Source organism: Cynocephalus volans, chromosome 11 (genome assembly GCF_027409185.1).
Source record: "Cynocephalus volans isolate mCynVol1 chromosome 11, mCynVol1.pri, whole genome shotgun sequence".
In the NCBI taxonomy this organism is placed as follows: Eukaryota; Metazoa; Chordata; class Mammalia; order Dermoptera; family Cynocephalidae; genus Cynocephalus; species Cynocephalus volans.
The window spans coordinates 96,107,207-96,134,890 of record NC_084470.1 but is presented as its reverse complement, the minus strand read 5'-3'; the positions used below and the strand labels follow the sequence as shown (position 1 = coordinate 96,134,890).

Below are 27,684 nucleotides of genomic sequence, written 5' to 3'. Positions count from 1 at the left end.
ATCCTCCAGGATCCACAGAGCCACCTCAAATCAGCTCCAAACAGGCTGGCCCGAGTGACTTCTTGATGGATCTTGGGCCCCATAGATGGGGGTGGCCTACAATGCCCCTGAGCTTGGGAAGGGACAGGGAAATAAAGCTGCTCTACTGGTCTCACAGTTCTCCGCTCCTGGGCCCATCGCAGTGCCCAGGATTCCATCATTGGAAACTCCTGAGTTACACACATCTCTCTTGATTCCTTTTTCCTTTAGGATAAATTCTTTCCCCAGACACAGCTTGGCTCACCTGCCCCTCTAATTTACCTGACCCACCAAGGTCTACCCAAATTCCAGCTTCAGCTGGAACTCTGTCACACCTAACAACATCAACCTTAATAATAACGCTTCTGTGTATTTATTGAGTGCCTACTGTGTGCCAGCTACTGCTTGAGGGAGCTTTGTGTTCGTTTCATCCTCACAACGTATGATAAGGTACGCACTATTGTCATCTCTACTTTACAGGTGAGGAAACACGCTCAGTCAGGTGAAGCAACACAGCCCAGTCGTATAGCCAGAAGGTGGGGGAGCTGGGATTTGAACCCAGGTGGGCTGGTTCAACAGCTAAAGCCCTGAAACACTCCTGTGATTGTACCCAACAAGCATCTTACATCTCCGAGTCAGTGCCATGTTCCGTGGACAGCCCACACTGCCCCTCAGAGCTCCCCTTCTTCATTTGACCCAGAACAGCCCTAGAGGACAGGCAAGGCCATGTTATCACCTGCATTTTGCAGCTGAAGAAACCAAGGGACCCCAGGGAGGGAAAGTGACTTGCCTGAAGCCGCGTAGTCGGGGAATTTCTGGGCTGGGCTCCGTAGCCGCTTCCACATGTAAACCCAGGTGCTCCTGCAGGGGTCCTTCAGCCTGTGGGGTCTCTGGAGTGGGCAAGTAGTGGGGCAGGGACCCAGAGCAAGCCCTTGAGCTGGGTTGGCCCACCTCTCTGTCCAGGTCTGGATGCAGTCCTGGGGACGTCCTCCCCTGTGAAGCCTGGAACATTTGTAGGGCATCCTCCAGGGTAAACTGGTGATAGGGACCCCAAGAGGCCAAGATGCTGGTCTCCCCCCGCCCTGGCTGTCCCATTCTTCCGTGTATCCTTATTTATTGCTGTACTTTCCATGTATCAGTTTCAGCTGCTGCTGGAGACCTCATGAAAGTCAGCAACGAGGTGAGGAGTGGCCTGTCCTTGGTCAGAGCTCCTGCTCTGGACTCGGCCGTCTGTGCTTCCACCTCAATCTGCCACTTAACTGTCTGCATGACCCCGGGCCATGCAGCCTTCCCATCCTGGGCTAAGCCGGCAGCATGCTCGGCCCACAGCCTGGCACATAGTAAGGTTTTTAAGGTCTGCTCCCTTGGACTAGATGTGGTGGTAGCCTAGTCTGGTGGCTGGAGTCTGAGATCCAGCCTTGCAACACATGTTCTGCGTGGTCCTGGAGGAGTCCCACACCTCTCTGAGCCTCAGGTTCCTCACTTGTAAAATGGGGATGCTCTTGAGACCACCTGGTGCACTGGTGAGGATTAAAGGAGACGGTTCATGGAAAGCATCAGATTCCTAATGTTCCTGCCTTCTCGCTGTGCCTCCCATCTCTGTTCACACAGGAGGGGTTGGGCTCCATGCAGAATGATCATATTAGTAGCCATTACTCATAACTTATTGAATACCTACTATGTGCCGGGCTCAACTCTGTGCTCTGTACACGTGATCTCATGTAGCCCTCACTGGGTCAGAAGCAAGAACTAACTATTGGCTCCATTTGTCAGATGAGGAAACTGAGGCTCATGGGGCGCACTGAGTTGGGATTCGAACTCAGGTCTGCCCACCCCAACAGCTTGTGTTCTCTGATTTCTCCCCTCACTGTTTGCACAGCTGAGTCGGAGTTTTGCTGTTCTCAAGGGGCCCAGTCTTCTCTTTTGCTGAGGAGAGGCTTACAGTGGGGGGTGGGAGGGAGACTGTGGTGGTGGGGTGGCCCTCATGCTGTCCTTGTGTCTCAGAAAGGAGTTGGGGGATCTTGCTCAAGTGTCCCTTTCCAGCTTCCTGGGCTCCCGTGAGCAACCTCGGCCAGCCACAGCTTAAGGATGAAAAAATGGAACACCCCAAAGGAGCCCAGGACCTCTCCCTTGCCCAACTGAGTCACCACCACAGGCCCGCCCCCCCCCCCCAGCCCACCTCCTGCCAGCAAGCACTTCCCCGATGGGGTCAGCTAGAATCCGCTGCTGTGGGGTGCTCTGAGCCTGGGGCCTGCTCTCTCTTTTCTTAAAATGGTGAATCCACAAGCTTCAGGAAGGCACAGAAAGCATAGTAGAACCAAGAGAAACTCCTGCATGGACTTAGAAAGCTGGAGATCATTGAGAGGGAAGTAGCTTTCTCACTGTGTCCTTTGTTTTCATTAATTGCCTGGTCTGTTTACCCAGAATTGTCCTGTGTTCCATCCATAGTAGGAATCCTGCACTTTGGTGAATGCTGAGCCAAAGCCTGGAGGTAGGATGACTGCAGAGTGATGGGACTGCAGGAATTCTGCCTGTGTGAGAAGACCACCACTTTCTCAAGGGAGGTCCCGCTGCTGGTTCATGCCTGCAGCCTGATTTTGTGGCAGCCACGATTCCCGAGTGGACGTCTTGCCTTTCCTGTGAGGGTGGCCAGTGGCTTGATCCCTCGCCGGAGCCCTCATGGTTTGGAAAGAGGGTGGAGGAAGCTGAGCAGCTGCTTTGGGAGGCAGTCGCAGGAGCCCAGGGTTCTAGTCCCAATTCTGCAACGTATGTGCTCTGTGACCCCAAGCAAATTGCTGCCCCTCTGTCTCGATCTCCCCAAGGTAATGCTGCCTGCCCTGCCAATCTCAGGGGCCAGGTTGGGGGATCAGAGAGGAGGCTAACTATGCGTGAGATGGGAAGGGATGCCCAACGTGCTTACTCAGCTCTTGCTGAAAGGCTGGCGCTCTCAGGTGTTGTCCCGTCGACTCCACCCAGCCAGCCTGTTTGGGTGGATTCCCGTGTTATAAATGAGGTCGTTGTTGCGGGTAGGAATGAAGAGGCGTGGCCTCGGTCTCAGCATTGTACACTGATAACCCCATCAGATGCCTGGCCCTGTGCTGCCCAGTGAGCACACGGGTCAAGTGGTCCCCGTCCTTGTCTCAGGAGCTCCCAGACTTGGGGGCAGGTAGACGATCTCAACCTAGCAGGAAATGCATTCCTGAGCCCTAGGAGGCAGGGATCTCTGAAGGCTGAGCAAACATTCCCCAGCAGAGAAGTTCGGTGCAGCCAGGCTGGAGAGGAAGGAATTTCAGTGTGGAGGACCCTGCAAGTGTAAAGGCCTAGAGGCATCCAACAGTCAGCCTAAGGAACAGGGGAGGGGGAATTGGCAGATTTCAGAAAAAGATGGGGTGGGGGGGCTGGTGAGCACTTTGGCGGGAAGAGGACTTGGGGGAGGGGATGCTTGGGGGCGGGGGTTGCTGCAGGGTCCTAAACGTCCTGCAGCTGTGCTCCCCAGGCTGGGCTGCGGTGGAGGCAGGGCCTTGCACTGCCGGCTCCTGGGAGGATTATCTATTTTAGCAACTCCGGGAGGGCGGAGGCGGAGCGCCCAGCCTCTGACAGTAAGCGCGGGCAGCGCCAGGGCACACTGGGAGGCTGGGGCAGGCTGCGTCCTAGTCCTTGGTCTGGGCCCTGCTGGCAGGAGGGGCATGATGCTGGCTCTGTCGCTCAAGTGGCGGCTGGGCGTGGTGAGGCGGCGGCCCAAAGGTACCGGGCGGGGATGGGTGGGGCGCTCCCCTGGCTGGCCAGGGGCTTTGCGCTGGGCCTCGGGCACTGGGCGCTCTGGGGCCGCAGAGGGTCCGGATGGAGACGGGGGCTTCGGGGGCCCGCAGGGACTTCCCCAGCTCTCCTCCCTGCCCTCAGTCACCCCCTGCTCTGCCCTGCCCTCTCTTGCTCCCTTTTCCACCTCTTCGTCTCTCCCTGGCTCATTCTTTCTCTCTCTCATCTCTTTGTCTGCCTGGGTTTCCCTAACTCTCTCTGGGTCTCTCCCTCTCTCTCTCTGCCCCGTCTCTTTCTCTTCTCTCTCATACCGTCTCTCTTTGTCTGCTCCCCATGTCTCTTTGTGTCTCTCTTTCTCCCTTGTCTTTGGTTCTCTCTGCCCCAACCTCTCTGTTTTTCCTTTCCTCTCTCCCATGCTGTCTTGGTGTCTCTCCTGGTCTCTCTGTGTCTGTCTGTCTTCCTCTCTACTTTTCCGTGGATCTCCTTCCTTGCTCCCACCCACGCTTGGGACATGTCCGTGACCGCCTTTTGTCCCCTCCCTGTTCAGGTTGTGGGGCTGTCCAGTAGGTCAGGATGGACCGGCGAGGGTCTGTGTGTGGAGAGTTTGGGCAGGGGGACCACGGGGGGCAGGGAGACCGTGGGCAAAGGCTGGACTTGGCTCTGGGCCAGACTGAGTCTTTGCTGAGCCTCAGCATGTGCTGGGTCCCATCCCAGCCCCTCAGAGGGCCCTAGGAAGGGGCTCAGGGTGGGGGCAAGGATGGAGTGGGGGTGGGGAGTAGTGTCAGGAGCTGGGTATTAAGCCCCCCAGGCTGTGTGACCCAGACTTCACCTGCGGCCTCCCTGGGACTCCCTTTCTCCATCTACAACACAGAGGTGGGGGAAAGGTGGTGGATTCACAATCCCTATGCTTCAGGCTGAGAACCAAGAATAATCATACTGTTAACAAGAACAGTAACAGACATTAATTTGTGCCACTATGTGCCAGGCAGTTTCTCACAGCAGCCCTGTGACATCTGTCCCATCCTTATGCTGATTGTGCAGAGGAAACTGGGGCACAGAGAGGTTAAGTAACTTGCCCAAGGCCACACGGCTCTCTCATCCAGCTCTCATAACTGCCATGAGCATTTTCTAGACTCTGAGGGGCCTACATAGGGAGGGGCTGCCTCAGGGAGTGGTCTGTGGAGCAGCAGAGGGCTCTAGGCCCTGCACTGACCTCTGGGCAGCTGGTGTCTGACATCTTAGAGGTCCCCGGAAGCTCTTTCGACAGAGACAGAGTGGCTGATGCCTGGAGAGCATCAGGAATAGGGTTTCCCTTGGGGCTGTCCAGGGACTCCTGTGCTGGAGCCACCTGCAAAGGAAAACCCTCCCCCTCCCCACTCCTATCAAGGCTGTTGCCCACAGACCGTGAGAACCCAGTGCTATCCTCCTAGTCTGCAGAAATAGACGGACACATCCCAGGGCTGCTCCAGGTTTGAGCTCCCCCAGGATTTGGAAAACAGCTGGCTAAATACTGTGGATCAGGTTCTGCACCTTGGAAATGTAGGATGTGCTTGCGTTGGCTGGGACAGACCTAGGTTCAGATCCTGCCACTGGCTTTTACTCCCCGTGTGCCTTGGATAGCTACTCAGAACCTCAGTTTTCTCTTCAGTAAAATGGGCCCAAGAAAAGCCACCCTCTCGAGATGGCAGTGAAGCAGGGACAATCGGGAAAGATTGGGGCAGGGCCTGGCACACAGGAGACTCCTGGAACTTTGATCTTCCCATCAGTGGCCCTCCCCGCCCCACATACACTTATCACTGTCCCCAGGGCGATCACATCTGGGACCAGCAAGCCCATAACAGGAAATAAGTGAAGAAAAAAGAAGGATGTGCACCCTGGTTGACTGAGGACGCAGCGCGCTGGGCTCCTGCCTGGCATCTTTCCACTCCCTCCTGGGGGAGCTCTGGGAAAGGCACGGGAATGATTTTTGCCCATAAAGTGAGCCTGCGCACCATGAGTGGAAACGAAAGCCCAGGGGAGCATTCAAGGGCTTTGAGGCGTGAGGAAGGTGTCTCTTGTCCCCTCTGTCTTCTTCAAAATATATATTTTTAAGTGCCTGGGGGCACATTTCCTCGTTTCCAGCCCATGTGTTTTAACGGGGCTTTCTGTTTTCTGTCTTTTCTGGATAAGACCACCAAATTCCTCACCCTGCGATTGTGTGAAGGGTCAGTCCCTAGAACACATGGCCATGTGAGACCTTTCCCTTGTACCCCAAACTGAGATTTGAGGGTCCAACTAGTGCCCAGAGAAGGAATCAATGATTTTGCTTGAGAAATGTCAGGGAAGGCTCCCAGAGTGGACTCTTTAAGATGAGTAAGGGTTTGCCAGGTAGACAAAACAGCTTGTGCAAATGCCTGCAGGCTTGAAAGATCTGCCTCAGGGAACTGTGAGGACTGTGGTCAGCATGAAGGGTGTGAGGAGAAGAGGAGCCAGGGTGGTGGAGGTGGGAAGCTGTCGAGCTTGAACTGTGTCCCGGAGGCAGTGGGAGCCACGGAAGGTCCTTGAGCAAGAGAGAGAGCAGAGGACAGCTTTGCGTATTGGAGCAGGCTCTGGCTCTGGTCTGCAGACCACAGGTGGGTCTGGGGTGGGGTCCAGCTGAGAGGGAGGAGCCAGGGCTGCAGGGTGGGCAGGATTAGAGACTGCTGAGGCAGGGAATAGCCTGTGCCACCCCTTCACTCAACAAATATTTATGTGCCAGGTACTGTTCTAGGCTCTGGGGTTACAACAGGGAACAAGAGAGACAGAAATCCCTGCCTGGTCCTCCCCAGCTTTGTCTGCCTGTGCACCTCTGTGCTGCAGTCTGCAGGGAGTTATTCACTCCCTCCTCCCCTCGTTAATGAGACTCTCTCTCCTCTGTCTCTTACTTGCCTCTGCATCCTGCTCCTGGCTTTTCTCCTGGAAGCCACATTGGGGTCTTGGATCTGACTCCCAGTGTAGGAATGAGCCCCCTCCCTCCAGTGCTAGTTCAGTGGCTGCTCCTGGGCCTCTGGCCTCCTGAATGCCTGGGCATCAGAATTTCAGACCAGCCACAGTGTCTTGGAGGTTGTCGTGGAATTGTTCCTGGAATTGCAGGATCCTGGCAGCCTGGAGCCGACCTCTGGACTTGTTCTCTGTTCCCCAAGTGTTCACTGAGCACTTGCTGTGTGTCAGGCGCTGTGCTGAGCACCTCGCGTGTACTTTCTCATCCTCACAGCAGGTCTGTGAGCTGTGAACTAAATTGCCCCATTTTGCAGCTGAGGAAACTGAGGTTTGAAGAGGAAGTTAATTCCCAAGGTCACACACTTAGGAAAGAAGTGATGGAGTCTGAGCCTGCCCCAGGCTGTCTGATGTCCACATCTAAACATTACACCCCGGGGCATTCCTCAGCAGTCCCTCTATCCAGCCTCCCCTGCTGGGAGCAGGAGACCCCTCTGTTGTGTTCCCAACGTGTGGCTACTGGGCTGTCTTCCCCATTCTCTCTGAAGGTCCTCTGCCCTCTCTCTGCTGCCCTGCCCTGGGACAGCCCTGCAGAGACAGAGATGGAACCCCCCAAGGTTCTCTGCTCCAGGCCGAGCAGCCCCCTTTCTCTCCAGACAGGACAGGATCTCTCGCCCCTCCCCATGTGGCCACCACCTCTGTCCACGCCCCAGACTGTCTGTGTCCCTCTTGCAGGGAGAGCCCGGGACTGAGCCCAGGCCGAGGGAAGTCTGAGCAGGGCAGAGCAGGCAGAGTGAGATGGGCTCCTCCCTGGTTCCAGACACACACTTTGGGTGAAAGTCCCCACTGCACGTCCTTCTTTCTCATATCCCCCCGGAACCTGTGTGATCTTGTCGGTAATGTCCTGGCATTGTCTCCAATTGTCAGCTTGAATGTTCCATCCAGCAGGACCATCTGCCTGTCTTAATTGCCCGGATAATTGTGAGGGCTGCCAGCCCTGTCTCCCTCCCTGGGGAGATGGTCTGATGGAGCGAAAAGAACACCCATCCATTGGAGACGGAGGCCAACCTCGGCTCTCTGTGATCATTGAGCAGGTCCCTGCTCCTCTTGACCTCAGTTTCCCTTCTGTGCCCCAGCCCTGCTCTCTCAAGGCTGGAAGCCTTCTTGCCACTTCCCACATCCGTCTGCTCACTCCCCTTGGGCCAACCTTGTCTCTCCAGCCCCCGCATTTCGCTGTCTTGGCCAAGGGGATGGTGACTCATAAGCAGATGTGGTGGGCAGGTGGGAGGACGGGGGGTGGGGGGAGGCACGTAGCCAGCAACCTCTAACAGCCATGTGACTGGGCAGCTGAGGTCCCTGCACGACGACCTTGGGCAAGGTCATAGCCCCTCACTGAGTCTTGGTGTTCCATTTACAAAATGGGTTTGTCGAGGAAGGTTTGTTGGAGGTTTGCAAGCAGCTGGGGGTCATTTGGAGTTTGAGCTGAGCATGGAGGGGAAGGGGTCCCAGGCTGGCCGAGGTTGGAGCTGAGGCGGCCCCCAGAGACCTACAGGTCCTACTCCTCTCCCAGCCACTCATATACCCCACTGACACATGGGAAGGTTAAGACCGATTTTGCTCAAGGTCACTGGGCCAGTCAGAGGTGGAGGTGGAGTCCAGACTTGAACTCAGGGCCCATCTAAAGCCCCAGGGTGTGGCTACTGGGGACGGTGGACTAGAACATCCTCACTCTCAGCACGACTTTGTGTCAGGCTCTTGCAGGGGAAGATGGACAAGAAGAAGTGGCACGTCCACTGAGCTGACAAACAGTGGGACTGAGGGGGGCCCAAGGGCTTTGGAAACCCAGGAGAGGCACCAACCAGCAGGAGGAACTTGGAGAGGGCAGGGAAGGCTTCCTGGGGGAAGAGATGGTGGGCAGTCTTGGAGGGCCGGGAGGATTTGGCCAGGCAGGGCTTAGGAAAAGGGCATTCCGGGGACCGTGAGTGCAAAGGCTCAGAGGTGGGGATTGGCTCAGCATAGTGCTGGGGATGGAGAGGAGGCCACAGAGGAAGTCTGGCCGGTTTGGGGCACCCATTGGAAACCTCGTGATGGATCTTCCCTGACCGTGCTTAGGGGCCGTGGAGCGTGGGGTGCCTCAGCTGTCAGGCAGCAGGCACTGACCCAGAAATCTCGGGGTCAAGTCCTGTCCTCAAACAAGTGGTCTCTGCCAGGGCCCACCTCCAAGCCCTGCAGGGCTCCCTCCCACACCTCCTTCCCCCAGCATGGGCCCCCTGGCCCAGATCTCACTGGTATATTCTCAGCTGGGCTGTGTGGTGTCCTTCGATGGCCCTTCCTACATTGTCACCCTGCCTGAGGTGCCATGTTCATCCACAACTCCAGGGCTCTCTCTCCATATTCACATCCACCAGGAGGGTGCACAGTCAGGTGAGCCTGTCACACGTCCGCAGAGCCCTTTTGAGAACCTGTGTACGGAACTGTAATTAAGGCTTTGAGCTGCAGACCCGTGTTCCCTCTGGGCTTCAGTTTCCTCACTGTAAAATGAGATGATTATCCTGATATCATGGGACCTAAGTAAATGCCACTGGAGGTGAGGAGCAGTTTGAAATCTGTAGGGGGCCAGGCAGAGGCCAGGTGGGTTGTCATTATTAGAGGCTGTGTTCCTATTCTCTCTGAACCTCAGTTTCCCCACTTGTACAGCAAGGCGCTGGGCATAGAGGATGTCTGTCGGGCATATTCAGATGCTGTGGCTCAGGGAGGACAATTTGTCCTCAGTGGTGGAGGGAGCTCTGCAGGCGATAGCTCCAGAATGTTGGGGTGAATGACCCTGTCCCACCACATACCTGGTCCTCACTGAAGCCACATGCTGGGGCTCAGAGGCCATGATGTGGGGTGAGGAGAGCCATAGGGAGGCAGGCTCCAACTAGCAGAATGACTCACCCCCCACGAATGTTCAGGAGTAGGGTGGATTGCTCAGGAGGTGGTGAGCTCCCCATTTGCAGGGATGTGCAAGCTATACCTGACAGCAGAGAGGATTCCCGCATGGGACCGAAGTGTGAGAAGAGATCAATTCTTGGCTTCTTTCCAATGAGGCAATTCAGGAATTATGTATACACATCATTTATTTCTCATTTATTTGTTCAGCACACACTTGTGTAGCACTTAGTTGTTGCTTTGCCCCCCACGGATTTGTCACCCCACTTTCCCTGGGTGACAGAGACGCAAAGAATTATTCAAAGCCCATCTCTTTTGAGCAGTGAGAGACCCTGAAATGGTTAATCTTCCCAGGACCCTCCAGCAAGAGGCATCCCTTCCTTGGGAAATTAACTCCGAATTGGGGTTCTCTTTCTGCATTTATTTTCCAGACCAGGAATTTACAGGAAGAGAACATGGGTGGGATTATAGTTTAACAATATAAGCTGGTAACTTTCAGTGAAACAAGTCAGATGACATTACGTTAGACAATTAAGTGATCTTACAGCAACTTCTCAGTACCTTTACATAACAATCAGTAACTAGTCTGTCTTTGAGCCAGCAACCTTGCTGTGCCACAAATCTTTATCTTACACCAGAGATTTTATAGCCTGAGGAAAATTTCCAGTCCTCCACAAGGTCAATATTTGAAACTGCAAGGCTTTGGAAAACCAGGCCCTGTGAAGTACATATGCTTTATAGTATATTCCACACTTAGTATGTGCAAAGCCCCACTCTGGGCATGGGGTTGAAGTCAGTGAGCAAGACAGCTGACGGTCTCCCATTTAGTGGAAAAGAACAGGTGAGTGAATGTCGGTGGAAAGGCTGTGAGAGGGTGAAGGTGGACCTACTTGGCATGGTCACGGTGGGCTTCTGGGTGGAGGAATTGTTTAAGTTGGGCTTTAAGGATGAACGTGATGAAGAACATTCTAGGCAGAGGGAAGAGCCTGTGCAAGGTACCCAAAGAGGGCGCACCTGATTCTGTCAATCTGACCCTCTGCCCGTCCTAGCTGGGCAGCCCTGGCCAACTCCCTTCCTCCTCTTGGACTCAGTTCCTCATCTGTAAAATAGGAGCTGCAATGCCTGCCTTATAGGGCTCCTGAAAGATTCCATAACACACTGCATATAAAGTGCTGGGTACCCAGCAGGTGCTCAGCAAATGCAGGCCCCTTCCCTTTCTCTAGGGCATTTGCATTTGCAGAGAGGGTAACACTCGATTCAGTGGGTAGAGGGTGGCATTCCAGGCACAACATTAGCCACAGGCTGCCACCCAGTCCCCTGTGGCTTGTGGCTCTCCTGCTGCACTCTGCCAGTCATGGGCACAGGATGCCAGGCTGTGCCTGTCCCCCAAGCCTCATCCATTATCCTCATTGCCTTGATTACCAGCCACAAGGGGGAGTCGCCACAACTAGACTACTGGCTGCAGAATGGCTGCTGCTACAGCTGTCTGTGTGGGGTGGCGTGCACTCTCTGTGATCCCCCCCCCCGCCCCATTGGAGGCGCCTCAGGAGAGCCCGCTCCTCCCTAACGTCATCGGAATGGCGGGTCACAGTGCCAGGAATGCCCCCATCCTGTGCCTTCTCTCCTTTGAAGAATGTCTCTGTGTCTGCAGGACCCAGCCCCACTTTCTCGTCCTGCCCACCCTCTCTTTAGGGGCCCTTGACCCCAGCCACCCTGGTTGGTGCCTTTCCGTACACGTACTGGGCATCTTCCCACCTCCCACCCTTCACCCCGCTGTCCCCTCTGCATGGAATGCCCTTCCCGCCTCATCTTTGAGCGTGGAGTTCCTTTGTCCCTCAAGCCTTGGCTCAGACACTGCCTCCACCAGGCAGCTCTCCCCTCCTCCCCCTCTGAGCATCCCTGACTCTCTGGTCCCCTTCATTCTGGTGGGGTTCGCAGCAGATCCTCTTTGTGCACAGTCCCTTCTACAAGTTAGGCTGATGTTCCGCTGCAAGCAGTTGCTGGACCTCCAACTGGATCTCTTGACTCCCCGCCCAGGACTTTCTCCAAGGCAGGGCTGGCAGGGCCACTGCCATGGTGAAATTTGACATCCTGAGATGAGCACACAATCTCTTTTTCCTGCAGCTGAGCCCTGACAACTTGTCCATTTGTTTTCATGTTTTGCTTTCTGTTAGGAAGGCAGCGAGAGGGCAGGTGGTCAGAGTCTGAGCGGCCCCCCAGCGGGGTGGGCAAGGGTGACCGAGGTCAGCTGAGGCCCCTGCCCCAGCCAGGGACTCTCTCACCCATTCAAGGTAGTTTTCTAAGTCACTTACCTGGTCTCATCCCTGTCTCCCTCCACAACCTTCTGGTGTCCTCAGGGAAGAGTCCCACTTCTTAACATGCCATTACAGACACCTATTTATTTTTTATATTTAATGCCAGGTTCTGAGGGTTGAGCTCAATTCCTTGGTTTAAAGCACATGAGGTCCTGGGCCAGCTCACTGCCTGTTCTGGTTTTATCTTAATTTTTTAAAATTTCAGAATGCCCCGGTGACCTTGCTCTGCCCTTTCACTTGGTGAAATGGGTCTTTCCACACATATGCGCCCTTGCTGCATGTGTAGTGTTTTTTGTGTCTTTAACTTACGTAAATGATATTACAGGGTACATCTTATTCTCTCTCTCCCTCCCCACCTTCCTCTCTTCCTTTCTTTCTTTAACTTGACACTAGGTTTTCTGAGATCTGTCCACGTGGCTGTGTTGCTAACTGCTGTGTCACACTCTGTGGGGTGCGACCATCACATGCTACCTGTGCCCTCCCCTAGGATGGAGAGCCAGGTCACTTTCACCAACAACAATCTGGAGAGTTCATGCCCGTAGGGACCTGGGGGTGTTGTGGATTACTCTTCAATAACTTTGAGGAATGAGGATACTGGGACATAGGGTGGACAAAACATGTAATTCCTCCAAACACCACCAGGTGCCTCCAGCGTGGCTGCCTCAGTTTACCCCCCACAAGCAGTGCCATTTGGTTCTGTCTGCATTTCTAACATTTTCCATGCTGGAGAGAGTTGGGTGGGAGCTCGCTGCTTCCGTTTTCATGGCTCTGGTTGGGCTGCCAGAGTGAGCAGTGGGTGCTGCTTGCCTTCTCTGCCCTTGCCCCGCCTCTGCCCTGCCCGTTCACAGTGCCCGTTTCTCTTTTTCCTCCTGTTTTGCATCAAGATGTGCCCTGGCTCCATGCTTTCTCACCTTTCCCACCTGACAGCTGCACTGGGCTGTCGTCAGGAGGAGAAACTGAGACTCAGAGCAGGAGGGGTCCTGGAATCCGGATCTCCTGTCTCTGAGGCATTCTGGCCCATCACCTCCCTCTGTCCCCCAGCCCCGTACCATCCTGGCCCTTGCAGCCCATTCTCCACGGCCCCATTTCAAAACAGATTGGATCACGCCGTGGCCCTGCGTAAGGCCCCGCAGTGGCTCCCCTTGCACTGGAACAGAATCCCGACCCCTCTCCCTGGACCCTGCCAACCTGTCTCTGCCACTTGGCTGCATGGGCCTCCCAGATGTCCCCAGACACCACAGACTTGGCCCACCTGGCTGCCAGGACCCTCTTCCACTCTTTGCTCCTTGTCATCTTTCGTCTCAGCTTACATGTCACCTCCTCTGAGAGGCTCTTGCTGACCACCTGCCTTGTGTCCTCCATCCTGTCCTGTCGCGGCCCTTAGTAGCATGGAATGTGTTTCTTGCTTGGTCTCTGCCCTCGCCTAGACGGGCAGCTCCAGAGAGCAGGCTCTGTCTGCTCTGTCCGCTGCCGAGACCGCTGGCCCTGCGCAGCTCCTGGCAGGCAGTGGGTGCTGAATAAATGTTCTGTGAGTGAGTGGCCAGAGAGAGGGCAGGGCCATGGTCATGCTAACCACCACCAGGGGCCCCACACTCTAGTTTTCAAGGTGTTTTGCCTATTCACTGAGCTTCTCAACAGAAGCCTGTGAGGTTGGACAACTTCAATGTCCACGTTATAGAGGAAGGACCTGAAGTTCAGAGAGGCCCCTGACTGGTTGTGCTCTGCGTCCTCTCCGCCAGGAGGGAAGCTAGTGAGTGTGCCAAGGGAAGCATGAAGTCCAAGAAAGAGTCCCCAGGAGATGCCTGGTTGGTGGTCCCAGGCCTGGTGGCACCTTGACACTCCCCAGTCAGGGAATTGCCAGGGCCCAGCCCAGCCCCTCTGAGCACGTGGGTCCCTCTGTCTGCCCGTGTTGGGCTTCCTGGGTCTGTGTTCACATGTGTGGGCTGTTGAGAGCGCGTCACCGTGTGCATTTCCCCGGGGGGGGCTAGAGGATGGGGTGTAGATGGTGTCAGGCAGACCTGAGCTCAGATCCCGCTCACCCTCCACACTCAGTGTGACTAAGAGCAAGTGGCTTCACCTCTCTGTGCACTGGTTTCCTCATCTCTGAAGTGGAGATGTTGTGGGGATGAAATGACAAAATACGTGTAAAACGCTGAGAGCGAGCCTGACACACAGCATGTCTGCTCCGCAAATGTGAGTTGCGGCTTTTCTTCACATTCTGTAAACGTCCCCTCTCCTGGTCTGTCCATGTGGCCTGTCATGCTTTGCTCTTACAGCCACCTGAGACCTCTGGGCCTGTGACCTTGCATGTCCTCCTGCCCTCAGGGCTGGGCACTGGCAGGGTAGTGGGTCTGGGAGCCCAGGAGTGGCTGACTGGTGTGGCATGATGCCTGAAGCTCTACCCTGCCTGCCCTGAAGTCAGGTGAGGGACTGCAGGGGTGGGGGAGAAGTAGGGCACTTGGAAGGAGTGGTGACAAACAGCACCCCCTGAGTGGGGTCACCTGGTACCCCCACCCGTGGCTGGTGGAATCACAGACTGAACCTCAGTTTTCCTGCCTGTAAAATGGGGACAATAACACCCACTGTGTGGAAGTGTTTAACAACATGGCTCAGGATCTGAGGAGGATGAGGTGGGGAGGGAGCGACTGTCCTAGCCTGGTGCCTGGGGTTGTGGTGAAGAGGGAGGGAGGGAGACGCAACCGACAGCCCACAGCAATAAAGGGTTTATCTCTCCTGTCCTCGATTTGCCATCTCTGCCTTCCTCCCATCCAGACTTCATTTCCGGCTGCCACTCATTGTCCCCGGAGGGCTCAGGACATGGCTGGCCCATATTATGACAGACTCGCCCTGGACTTTGAGAGGAAGGACAAAGGCCCTAGCTCTGCACTGGTGGGACACCTCCGACAGGGCCCTCTCTAGGTCCCGGTGTTCTCGTCAGCACAGCATTGGCTTGGTTGCCCCGAGTGGTGGGGCCAGGGTGCTAGGAGTCCTACAGTATGCAGGACAGTCCCGCATGCCAGAGAACGCCTCTACACCAGTGCAAGTGGCACCTGCTGAGAGACACTGTGAGGGCCTGCCGGCCTGGCCCTGCGTAGGGAGGGCCTGGACAGTCACAGTTTGTAAAGTCCTTCCAAGTTCTCCACCCCCACCCCCAACAGGTGGGGAAACGCAGGCTCAGACAGGGTGACTTGCTTAAGGTCACTGGTGGTGGAGCTGGAGGTGTCTGACCTGTGTGCTTAGCCACCCCGAAGTTCTGTTTCTGGTCTCTTTCGTGGCGTTGGTGTGAGACTCTTGACAAGCAAGCGGGTGCATGAACGCTTTCTGATTCACTAATGTGTGGGGTGGATGCTTGCACTCCCTTTCTATGGCTGAGGAAGCTGAGGTCCAGAGAGGTTTGGACAAGTACCCCAGGTCACACAGCAATCCATCTTCCAATTGTCTCACAAAACCTGGGGATGCAGAGGTGTCAGGGCCTCTCCTGTCCGTGGAGGGCTGCATGCATGCCAGCTTGGTGCCTCTGCCATCTCCCCCACACTGCCCAATCCCCTTCGAATGCCATCCGTGGCATTTGAAACATGGAGCAGTCAGACATTGTCCCCGGGAAACACTGGCGGCCAGAGTGCCTGGCAGGCCTGGCTTCCAGCCATCTTGCATGCGCAGCAATCTGTCCCCCTTTTCCTCTGCTTCCCTGAGGTTGGCAGCATTGGACAAGAGGGGTAACCTTTGGAGGGGGACCAAGCAGCAGCTTTGCCTGCTCTCAGTTCCCAGAAGGGGCTCTCGCTGCTCATTCCCATGCCACCTCCCAGGCAGAAATGCTCCTCTCTTCTCCTTCTGCCAGTGCACCATGTCTAGAACCCTGGCAAAGCCTTCTCACCCCCTTGCCCTACAACCATCCTTGGCTCCCCACTGCCTGCAGGATGAAAGCCTATCTCCCCAGTACAGTGCTTTTCAAACTTCCTACTCATCACCTGAGGACCCTGTCAAAATGCAGATTTTGATTGAGCAGCGTGGGTGGGGCCTGAGTGTGCATTTCTACCACCTCCCACAGATGCCAGTGCTGCCGGTCCTCAGAGCGCACTTGGAGGAGCGAGACCTTAGCAGACCTTCATGGCCTGGCTCTGTCTGCACTTCTATCCTTGTCTCCTTCTCACTAGCCACATGGGATTGCCTCCATGGATTTGCACACCTGCAATGGCTTTTCCCTTCTTTAACAAATTCCCTCGAAGTCAGGCTCAGAAACCCATTCTCAATGGACCCCCAGACAGAGCTAATTGCTCCTCATCTGCACTGCCAGGCCCCTTTACACACCCCTGCGATCCTGAGATGCACAGCAGCACTGCCATTAGGGACAGTGGTGCCAGCCCCAGACTTCCTGGGTGTAAACTTAGCTCCACCCTTACCAGCCGGGTGACCGTGGGCAAGTTGCTTAACTTCTCTGTGCCAAATTATTTGTTTAAACCCTGCCTGATTCCAAAATGTACCAACAGCTGCTTCCAAACATACACCTGGATAAAATTAAATGAAAATATGCTTGGTGGGGTATCAGGGACAGAGGGCAGAGAGAAGATGCTATTTCCCACCTGTCTCCTCGTGTCTTGGTCCCCCAGTGCCTGGCACAGCAGGCACTCAGAGAAATGCTGCATGGAACCTCACCATAATCCATGCCATGACGTTTCCAGGAACTTCTTGTCCATAAGTAAATTCCAAAGGAGCAGCGAGAGAGACAGAAACATGGCAAGGTTTCCAATCGCCAGTCTTAATCACTCATTTAAATGCATCTATATGGACAGCAAATATTTTCCTAAGAGAAGCGGCAGCTGTAACTCCAAAGGCAAGTGTGCCATGCACCCTTTTCCCCAAGGGGCAATAAATGGGCGAAAAGAGGTGGGTGAGGGTCTGTTGGAGGAGTTCACATGCCTCTCTCCCGGCCCGGTGTGGAGCTGGGACAGCCCCAGTCTTCTTCGAAAGCCTCTCCCTGATCATTGCCAGATACCATGGCCTCATCAAGAGCCTGAACCCCCTTCCCAGCCTGGTACTATTCTTCCAACAAATGCCCACTGGGTTCAGCCCCTCTCTTTTCAACCTGACCCCCACCAGAACTTGGCAACCCTCTTTGACCTTTGGCTTCACTGCTGGTCAGGGGAATCTTGCCTGGTACCTGGACCCTGTCTGCTGGGACATACCAGAAGTCACCCAAAGAGGATGGCACTTTGATAGGTGGGCAACAGGGGAGGGACTTGAACCTGCAGATACAGGAGCACAAGTAGCCCCCACTCCATATTTAGAACCTGGATAGTTCTGAAGGTGCCACCAGAGTTGGCTGGCAGCAGACATCGTGAGGTGGCCCAGGAATTGTGGACTAAATTACATGGTGGGTATCACCATTTTGAAGGGACCCCAGAAGAAGCCCCCAGTCCCTAACCGTCAGGCAGCACTCTCCCTCTGGCTGCAGGACACACAGAACAAATCCGAGCCTTGCTTGTTCAGATGCAGCCAACTCCATGAGAGCTGCACTTAGCTGAATGCACCGTGTGGTTGCACAGGTCACTGACACCCACCGTTCTGTGCCTGGTGCCACCATCACCCTGCCCTTCTCCTTGGCACCTGTGTTGACCTCAGCCCATGGTGGAATGGAAAGCAGGAGCAGCTGGGTGCAGCGGCCAGCATTCTCATGGACAAGTGGAGGAGGGGCCCTGGGTACCCGTTAGGATTGGCCTGGTCTTTCCTCAGCTAGTGTGGAGGAATCCCAGGAGTGTGCAGGGCTGAGGCCCAGCTGGGGCAGGAAGGGGAAGCCTGCCAGCTGTGGCCGGAGCCTGTGACCAGCTGACCCTGCCCATCAAGCCTGGAGGTAGGAGATCCTCTCCCCAGCTCCCTTGGTCTTTACAAAAAGCTGGGTGGACGTTCCATGTGGCAGGCTGCTGAACTCATCTTCCCCAGGCCCCATCTTACCAAAAGCTGAGGCTGGTGGAACCTCAGTGGAAGGGCCTCGAGGGCTCTGAGCTCAAGGGTTTCTAAACCAAGACCTGCAGGGATGCCCTGGCATTCCTTCTTGCAGTCTAAGAGGCTGTGCTTTATCTGGTTCAAGTCCTGGGATTCTGTGTAATTTCTGTTGGAATCTGCTACTTAAAAAAAAAAATCTTGGAAAGCACTGTTCCCATTTTCCAGATGGAAAAACTGAGGCCTTCCTAGGACAAGCATTGACCAAAGTCCCAGGGCAAGTTAGGAGCAGAACTGGACCTGGGAGTCTGCCTGCCTGAAGGCCCTGGGATCTTCAAAGATCCCCTGTCCAGACTCAGGCTGCAGGGGTGGGGTGTGTTGGACCCTGTCCTGGAACCAACTGTGACGACAGCCGTGTCCCCTTTAAGCAGAGAGCCGCCTGCTGCAGTGGGTGGACTCGGTACCCAGCCAGTGGGAGCCGTGAGCTTCCCTCCCAGAGCCCCTCCCTGGGGAGGGGAGGGAGGGGCCGAGCAGCGTGGCTCCCAGAGGGAGTTGGTGGGCAGCAAGGGAGACAATAGCGGACATGCTGTGTGGGCTCAGTCGGGAGACCCCTGGAGAGGCGGGTACGTAATGAGGGGCCTGTAGGCAGAGTGATGGTGCCGAACACTCTGGTCCCTCCAGAGCTGCTGCCCAGAGAGGGGGGACTGGGATGGCTAAGACTGGGACTGCCACTCCCTGGTGACCCAGGGCATGGGGAGAGTGTGGGCATGGGAGGGGGTGCAGGACACCTGGCTGGGACGGGCAGGTCAGAGGGCTGTCTGTGTGACCCTAGCTGCTGTCCTGCATCAGGATGGCTGAGTCTCCCCAGGGCTATCCCGCGTGGGCATGCGGAGCAGGTGGGTCTGGAGGTTCCAAGGGCAGTGCTTGGCCCTGCAGGGGCACCCAGGTGCTGGTCCTGCCTCAGCATGAGCAGAGGCTTTTGCCTAATCTCAGGAGAGGCCCAGGCGTCCAGTGAGTTCCTCACTTGGTTAGGGTGGGTGGAGGGAGCTCCTGTGGTAGGTGGGTAGGAGGAAAAGCCCTGGCCTGGGGGTGGGAGCAGGGTCTGGCCAGTGAGTCCCATGGTCTGGGAATGCGGCAGGGGCGGGGGAACACACAGCTGCCACATTCCTGGGGTGGGCCGAGGCTAGGACCCAGGGAGGGGCTGTGGGGCAGATGTGGTTGCTCTGTCCGTCCATTCGTCTGTCTGCCTGTCCGTCATCATCTCTCCAGCCTCAGCCTGTAGGGCTGGCCTTCCCTACCTCTGACAGGCAGCTTGTCAGGAGCGGGACTGGTCATCCTGCACCCGTGCCTTGGGGTCGCCGCATCCATCCCTTCTCACGCTCTTGACATACAACAGCTTCAAGGAGGGACTGTGGTCCCAGTGGACAGAGGAGGAAACTGAGGCTCAGGGAGGGTAGTGGCTGAGCTGGGATTGGCACCCAGATGATTTTTACAGCAGAAGCCCTGACCCTGCTTCCGAGGGCTCAGTGAACTTTGGCTCCCACGTCCCCAGCCATGTTAAGGGGCAGAGATGGTCACCCCCAGACCCAGCCTTAGGCCTCCAGGTAACAATAACACGAATAATAATAGCCAGCAGTTGTTGAGACCTTCCTCTGCGCCCAGCTCTGTTCTAAGCTCTCTGTGTGCATTTTCTTACTTAATCCTCACAATAACACCAGGAGTTAGGTAATGTTATTCTTCCCATATTATAGTTGGGGAAACCGAGGCACAGAGATGTTAAGTGACTTGTCCAAGGTTACACAACCAGAAGTGGCAAAGCTGGGATTTGACCCCGTGGGATACCTCCCTCCCCCAACCTGGCGACTGCCTTCCTGGCCTGGGTGCAACTGTCCTTTCAACCTAAGGCCCATCTGCAGTGGTCAGAGCCACAAGGGCAGTGGTGCCCTGGAGACCACACCTGGGGCACTGCCAGGAAGGTGTCTTCCACCTCCTCATGGGCCTGTGACGTCCATCTTGACTCAGGCCCCAGCACAGCCTCCTGGGCCAGTCTCGTCTCTGACCTCTTGGCCTCCACTCCTGTATTGCCACAGGAGGGGGCTTTTGGAAACTCAAATCTGATCACAGCTCCTGAGCCTGGCATTCAAGGCCCTTCTGGCATTTTCTTGACCCCCACCCTCACCACTTTGGCGCCCACCCTAGTCTCTTCCCCAGCAGAACCTCATGATCACACAGGCTTCAGTTGTCATCAGTGCAGAGGCTCTTTTTTCAGAAAAGTCCAAAGATGGAGCTTCAGTCATAGAGGGGTCCAGGTGCTCAATTAACATTGTTAGGACTGGATCTTTTCATCTCCTGCTCTGCTTCTTGTTAGGTGAGCTTCATTTCCAGACAGACACTCTCCTTGAGGGGCCAAAGGGCCCCTGGCACCTTCAGGCTTAAGGTCAACCAACTCAGTCATCCCTAGGGAAAGAGAGCCTGTTTCCAATAATACCAGCAAATGTCCCAGGGCTGGCTGTCATTGGCCAGCTTTGATCACGTGCCCATCCCTGACCAATCTGGGCTTCTGATTGGGCAGTGTGGTCATGTGGCTTTCCGTGGAGCTGTGGAGGGCAGCCAACAGGTGGCTGCTTCCTACATCTCCACACTTGGCAGAGGAGAAGACTAAAGGCCCTGAGAAGCCAGCACTCCTCAGTGAGAGCCAGGATTGGGATTGGGGTCTGTGGGATGGGCAGCCCAGGGCCTTTTCCCTGGCCCTGATCGTCTTTGCCTGGGTGGGTCCTTTCTCAGGCCCCACATGCTGGACATACCCAGTCTCCCTCCTGGGAGCCTTGTTCACTGCCACTAACCCCAGAACTCTTGCAGGAAAGATTGTGACCTGTCTTTGATTGGCCAGGGCTGGGGTGCACAGTAAGCCTGAACACAGATTTTGGCAGGAAGCCCCTCCCCAGTGTTCACTCTCCTGCCTTTAGGATGGGAGCGTCCTCTGACTCCCTGGCCACAGAGAGGTCTTTGTTCCTGGAGCCTGTAGGCTTCAGCGAGCACTTGTGGCCCAGCCCAAGCCCGGGAAAGCTCAGACGGAGTGTGTGTGCATGTGTGAGGGGTCCCCCTGCTGTGCCCTGGGGTACCCATCTTCCGTAGGGGCCCTACCCAGAGCCACCTCTCTGCTCTGGGATTCTTCCAGTAGGCCTGACCTCCTGCTCCAAGGCAGGGAATGTGGCCATGGAGGAAACCCCGGAGGCAGGCGCTCAGGACTGAGCAGCTGGAGCCAGGGAGATCTGCACCCTTCTTTGCCTCTTCCTGTTCTATGACCGTGAGCAGCTCATTCCACCTCTTTGACTCCCATTCTCCTGATCTGTAAATGGGAATTTAATTCAAAAAATATTTGCTGACCCAAGGGCCAGGATTCAATCCCTGTACTGGCCAGCCGCCTGAAACAAAAAACAAAAACACAAAACAAAAAAATTATTTGCTGAGCACTTACTGTGTGCCAGGAAATGTTCTCCATGTTGGATGCAGCAGTGAGCAGACAGACACAGGCCCGGCACCCCCAGAGCTGACGACCTGGCAGGTGGAGGCAGATAGTCAATAAGATCAATAAGTGTTAGAAAAAAAAAAAAAGTGGCATCTGTTAAAGGTGTCGAGTGCTACAAGGAGGTGTAGAACAGGGAGAGAAGGCAAGGCAGGTGCTGGACGTGGGGCTACATGTGAGAGCTCAGGCAGGCTGGTGGGGATGGCCTCCTTGACAAGGTGACACTTCTGCAAGTTCCTGAAGGAAGTGAAGAAGGGAGTTTTGTGGGTGTCTGGGGAGGAGCGTCTGGGTAGAGGGGGCAGTGGGTGCAGAGGCCCCGGGCGGGTGAGTCTGGTGTGGAACAACGAGGGGCCACACATGGGAGTGGGGTGCAAAGGGGACAGTGGCAGGAGGTCAGCTCAGGGAGGCCGGGGACTGTCAGTCGTGGTGACGACTTTTGCATTGACTCTTTCAGCCGGGTGAGCTGAGTCTCTTTTCACTGCTCCAGGCAGCCACCGTTGGGCAGTTGAGTTGTTCTGCTGGTGGCCCAGTTTTGAGGCCATGCTCTTCGATATTACCAGTCTCAGAGTGAGGCAGGAGAGCAGGGTCCAGAATGCAGCAGGCCAAGCCCCAACTTGAGCCTGTGCCCTGGCCCACGTGGCACGGGAGCTGCCATCGCCCAGGGAGAGGGCTGTTGGCTGGAGGGTGGCTTCAGGCCCGCTGGGCAGGCTCGGCTGCCATGACTGGACAGGAGGAGCCAGGCCCTACACACTGCGTGGAGGGAGAACTGTGGACTGGCAACCTCTCCAGGTGACACTTGTGGCTCCTGGTAGCCCCAATATACTCAGCCCTTGGGTGCCTGAGCCCTAACTCGGGGACTCTTGTATGTGGCACTGCTGTCTTCCCGATGCCCTGACGCCCATTTGGGGTCCATTGCCCTCTTGTTTGGAGGGAAGGAGCAGAGCGGAGGGTTAAGAACAGGGTCTGTTGGGTGGTCGGAGAGACCCGGGTTCCAGGTTGCTCTCCGCTCACCCACTGAGTGACTTCTCATGGCCTCAGTCTCCCTATCTGTAAGATGGGGACAATTGGTGAGACTCCTGTGGTTGTCAGGAGAATTAAATGAGTTAGCGGATGTAAAGTGCTCAGAGCAGGCCGGGCCCAGGGAAGGCCCAACCCCCGGGTGTCCTGTTTAATGTTCTTTTTCTTTCTCAATCCTTGGCACTAAGTGAATCAGACTTCTAAGTTTTTACTCTATGGAGCATTTCTTCTTGTTTCTCTTAAAAGCATGCTGTTGCCAAACCGATCTGATCTTCCCATGCTTTCTCTCCACGGAAGGCTGGCACCCTGGAGGCTTGTCAGCCTCGGGCATCGGGACTCTCATTCTCGGGTCAGCCTGTAACCGGCTTCAATGTGTCTCTGCCCAGCTCTGCCCTGTTCCAGCCCTCGATGGCCAGAAGGGTGTCATTCCTGGAGGGATGCCCAAAAGAGCTGGGGCTGCTGCCTGAAACTGAGAGGCCCCTGGGCTGCAGGAATTGCCCCTGGGCCACAAGAATTACCCCTGAACCGCAGGAATTACCCCAAGTCCAGCTCCCAGGCCTGTCCCGGAGTCGGGGAGTAGGCTGGAGGAGGCCCAGAGGGTAAGGCCAGAGCACTTAGGGAGCCAGATGATCTGGGCTTGAATCCTGGCTCTGCCACTTAGGAGCTGTGTGCCCCTGAACAGTTCTCTTAACCTCTCTGTGCCTCAGTTTCCTCATCTGTACATGGGGATGATAATGGCACCCGCCACTTAAGATGATCATGAGGGTAAAGTGGTAACAATGTTAAAGTTCTTGAAACAAGGCTTGGGTTCAAATCCTGTCCCCGCCCCTTACCATGGGACATTACTTAACCTCTCTGCCTTAGTTTTCTCATCTGTAATATGGCAATAACAATTATACCACCTCAAGACTGGAGAGGACTAAATGAGATCATGTTTATAAAGCACATAGCACAGTACCCAGCACTTAATCAACAGATATTACTGTGATTAATCCAGGGAAACCTTTCACGAGGTGAGTAGAGGGGGCAGAAGGAAAACTACCATGTTTCATGGCTTCTGTGCACCCCACAATCTCACAGTTCCTGCCATTGGCCTGTGAGGTGGGCACCAGCACCCCGTTTTGCAGAGGAGAAACCTGAGTCTCAGAGAGAAGTGACTTTCCCAGGTCCCCTAGCCAGTCAGCAGCAGATTTAGAATCAGAATCCAAAGTCCGTCTGACTCTAGAGTTCATCCACCAACCATACCAGCAGTGCCTACCACAGCAGGGCAATCACGCAGGGCTTGGAGGTCACTGGGTGGAGTGAGGCAGCCCGATGGCTTGCCCCCACCCCACCGCGCACATTGTGGAGGCTGGACCAAGGGGGCGTAGGTGGTCCCTCCTCCTCAGCAGCACACAGGGCCATGGGCTGGTGGTGCCCTGTCGCAACGCCTCCTGGCCTCCCGCACGCCCCACGTTGAGCCTGTGAGCATTCGTTTCCTCAGTGGCCCCTTTCAGGTGCTGAACACTCCTTTCTCAAGGCTCACAGAACCAGGTGACAGTCAAGGCCAGCTGAGTTTACAGCCCCCCCCCCCCCCCCCCCCCCCCCCCCCCGCCCCACGCCTCTTTCCTGCCACCCGCTTAGGCAGGACCCTGGCAAAGGCAGCCTGGCAAAGGGCTGACTTCCTTTCCCCTTTGTCAAAGCTCAATAACTCCCTGGGGCTCCAGAAAGAGGGGGATAATGAAGCCAAATTAGCAACAATTTCCAGAGAAATAAAATAAAAAAAGAAGCCTGCTCACCCACCCCGGGGCTGCAGGTGGGCCGGCCGGCCGCATACAGGTCTGTGCTCCAAGCAGCATTCCTGCCCCCGCTCCCCTGACTTGCCTGCCCCATTTGCCGGTGCTGGCTGGCTTGGCTACGGAAATGAATCTCCCTCTGAAGCGAGTTCTTACAGGACCGATTGATTGAAGGCAAAAGCTCATAATTGCCCATTGCTGGAAGGAGGAGACAGGGGAAAAAAACCCATGTGGATAAAAATATCTCTGTTTTTTTATGCACGTTTCCAGCTGAAAATTGGTGGGAAAGATGTTTTTGAAAAGCCTTCATCTCTAAGCATATAATTACCAGGTCCCAGAACAAAAAAGAGAGAGTGGGAGAGAGTGAGCATGTTCTCTGAGGGAAGGGGCCTAGGGTCTGAACCCCCATGGGGTTTTCTATAAATAAAGTAATCACCTCCACTTCTCAAGCCTGGGCCAGCTGGAGTCAGTGATGCAAGAGACACCCCATTTTACAGATGGGGAAATAGAGACCCAAGGCACACAGCCAACTGGTAGTTCTGACCCTGCTTTGATTCTTGGTTTGATTGCTGCCTCAGTTTCCCTCCACCTGAGGATGTTCATGTGAGCGGGGGCTATGCCCCCTCTGAACAGGCATCAGCAAACATTGTAGCATTCTTATGGGTGCCTTTCAAAATATAGCAGGGGGTCTTGGATATTCAGAAGCCTCCTAGCTGACAACTCATCCATCTAGAGCAGACTCGACCTCCAAGAGAGGTAACCAAGGCTACACCCTAAAATGTACATGCCCTCCTTAGAGAAGAGTCTCTCAAGGCCTGGCTTCCACTAACTCTTTGTCTGCACACAGTGATATGAATCTTGATTTGCAGCACACGGTCAGGACCCCCTGACCACTGGGAAAAGAGCTGGGTCACAGCCTGAGCTCAATGCCAGCAGAAGCTTGTAGAAGAGACGGAGCTGGGGCTGCTCAGTGCCGAGACCAGCAAACCCATGCACCTCAGCTGTCCCTAAGGTGTCACTGCAGCTCAATGTGACACCTTGTAGTTCACTGGAGCGAAGTCTGAATATTGGGATGAGGAAAGGGAGGAGAGCCAGTGGAAAGACAAACTTGGGGGACACCACAGAGACCCCCAGGAAGCAGGTCCTCTCCTTCAGCAGCCCACATCCTTCATCCTTTCTTCAGCATCCAGCATTTGGGGATTCCGTTGCTCCCCCTCTAGGTTTCTGGCTCTTTTGTTGTTAATATTAGGACTCAAAATTCCACTTCCATTCTTTGGGACTCTCCTGCTCTGACTTAGGTGAACTTGGTCCTCAGCTTCCTTGTCTTTTTCTTAAAAGATAACCCTCTACTTCTTCCCCCACCCTTGTCCCCCAGGACAGCCCAGGAGAGGGAGGGGTTTTCCAGTGGCAGAATCTGATTTTCATGGGATAAGACAGATTTTAATTCCATAACTGCCCTCATGAAATACCAGAGACATTTACTGTCACACAGTTGATAGAGCCGTCTTCAATTTTATTAGCTCAGAAACATCTTGTTGAATCTAAATGAAGTGCATATTAGGGACTGTAATGGGAGTCATTATACTTAATGGGGTGTGGCCTGAATCAGTGGCGGCTGACGTGAACATGGGGCCTGGTTGGGGGTGGGAGGGAGCAGAGCTACTGGGGGCCCAACCCTAGGGTCCTGGAAACAATTCCAGCTTAACTGCTATTTGATTTGTTATTTAGCAGCTTCTGGCGAGCAGAGGGAGCTCAGCACCAGTTTGGTGGAGCAGAGAGAAAGGGGAGGTGGGATGGTTTTCCAGCAGCACAGCTGCAGATGGTGAAGGCTCTCAGGCTTCCAGAGACCCAAGATGAGCTGCAACTCCGACCCAAGCCAAGCCCCTCCCCTATCCCAGGCTGAGCCCTGTCCCTGATCCAGACCTAGTCCCTCCCCTGAGCTAGGCTGAGCCAATCCCCTATGCCAGGCTGATTTGAGTCCCTCTACTGTCCCAGGCCAAGCCCCACCCCTGACCCAGGCCTAGCCCCACCCCTGACCCGGGCTGAGCCCTGCCCCTGACCCTAGTGGAGCAACTTCTGGCCTCTAGGCCAAGGATGTTGTTAACTTCCTACGAAGTAAAAGAGAACCCCCCACCAAAAGGAATTATCCAGCAAAAAAAATCAATAGTGCCAAGGTTGAGAAACCCACTGTAGATTGAGCCCTATTCCTACTTCTCACTGAGCTCGGACCCTGACCTCAAGGTGAGCCCTGACCCTGGCCCAGCTGAGTCCTGATCTTGACCCAGGCAGACACGCCCCTGGCTGAATCCTGATCTGATCTCCCTCTCATGAGAAGGACCTGGCGGGGGTGGGGTTAGTGGCTTCTGTCACCGGCTGGGGCTGACCCCTCTCTGGCCCTTCTTTCTTACGTGGCCTCTGAAGAGAGAAGAGAGCAGATGGGCCATGTGGATCAGGTCTTACCATGGCCATGAGACCTTCCCGCAGCTGGGGAGTGGCAGAGCCAGCATCTGCCCTCAGGCCTGGGTGGCCCTCGAGTCCATTCTCTTAACACTGGGCTAAGCAGGAGACACAGGGGTGGGGGTGGTAGGCAGGCCCGTCTTCAAGGGCAGGTGCAGACTCAGGTGAGGCCTGAGGAAGGAGTAGAAGCCCGTGGGGTACACCTGGTGCCTGGGATATGACACCTAGGGCAGCACAAGAGAGCCCACCAGCTTGACTGTTCATCAGTTCTCACGTCTGTGCCTGTCCTTGCCCTTCTCAGCCTGTGCAGTGTGAAAAAATGACCTAGTCAAGGGAGCCTGGAGCACAGGGTGGAGTGAGCAAAGGGGCCTGGGGGTCTGGTCCTGGCTCTTGGTAGAGGCTGTCTTGGCAGGACTTCCCCTTTCCAAGCCTCAGTTTCCTTATCTGTCAAGTGGACGTGATGGTAGGAAGCATCATTCTCCTCCCAGGGTCACTGTGAGAAGTGAATGAAGTGGTGTGTGTGGGGGCAGGGCATGGCTGGTGCATGACGTGAGAATTCCCTTCCCCTCTGTCAGCACATAGAGAAGAAATTATTTTACTTTTGTAAGGTGTGATATGGTATTTTTGCTATGTAAAAAAATATGTTCCTGTATTTTAGAAATGCATACTGAAATATTTAGAGATGAAATTGTATTATGTCTGTGTTTTGTTTTAAAATATTTCAGCAAAGTGTTAATAATTGTTAAAACTAGATGTTGGGTAAATCCGATTCATTATACCAGTGGTTCTCAAACTTTAGTGCAACACAAAATCACTTAGAGGGCTTTTCAAAACACACATTCTTACATGTGACAAAGAATTTGTATCCGGAATATTTAAAAATGCAATAATAAAAAAAAAAACAACCCAATTAAAAATAGGCAAAAGCTTTGGACAGACACTTCATTAAAGAAGATGTACATGAATGGCAGGTAAGGAAACGTGCTCAACGTCATCA

At 55.0% G+C, this 27,684-nt stretch overlaps 1 protein-coding gene across 5 annotated transcripts in view; it reads left to right on the top strand.

Annotated features, from left to right (window-relative positions):
* The first annotated feature begins 3,679 nt into the window (after positions 1 to 3,679).
* Positions 3,680 to 27,684, top strand: part of GRIP2 (glutamate receptor interacting protein 2) — a 55,401-nt gene continuing 31,396 nt past the window's right edge. For 4 of the 5 annotated variants that reach the window (XM_063113690.1, XM_063113688.1, XM_063113691.1 and 1 more), the window contains exon 1: positions 3,680 to 3,762. In XM_063113690.1, the coding sequence (XP_062969760.1) occupies positions 3,705 to 3,762 (58 nt within the window). In that variant the 5' untranslated portion in view covers positions 3,680 to 3,704. Of the gene's footprint in view, positions 3,763 to 18,426; positions 18,536 to 27,684 lie in introns of those variants that run through there. The other variant, XM_063113689.1, reaches the window with a different exon arrangement.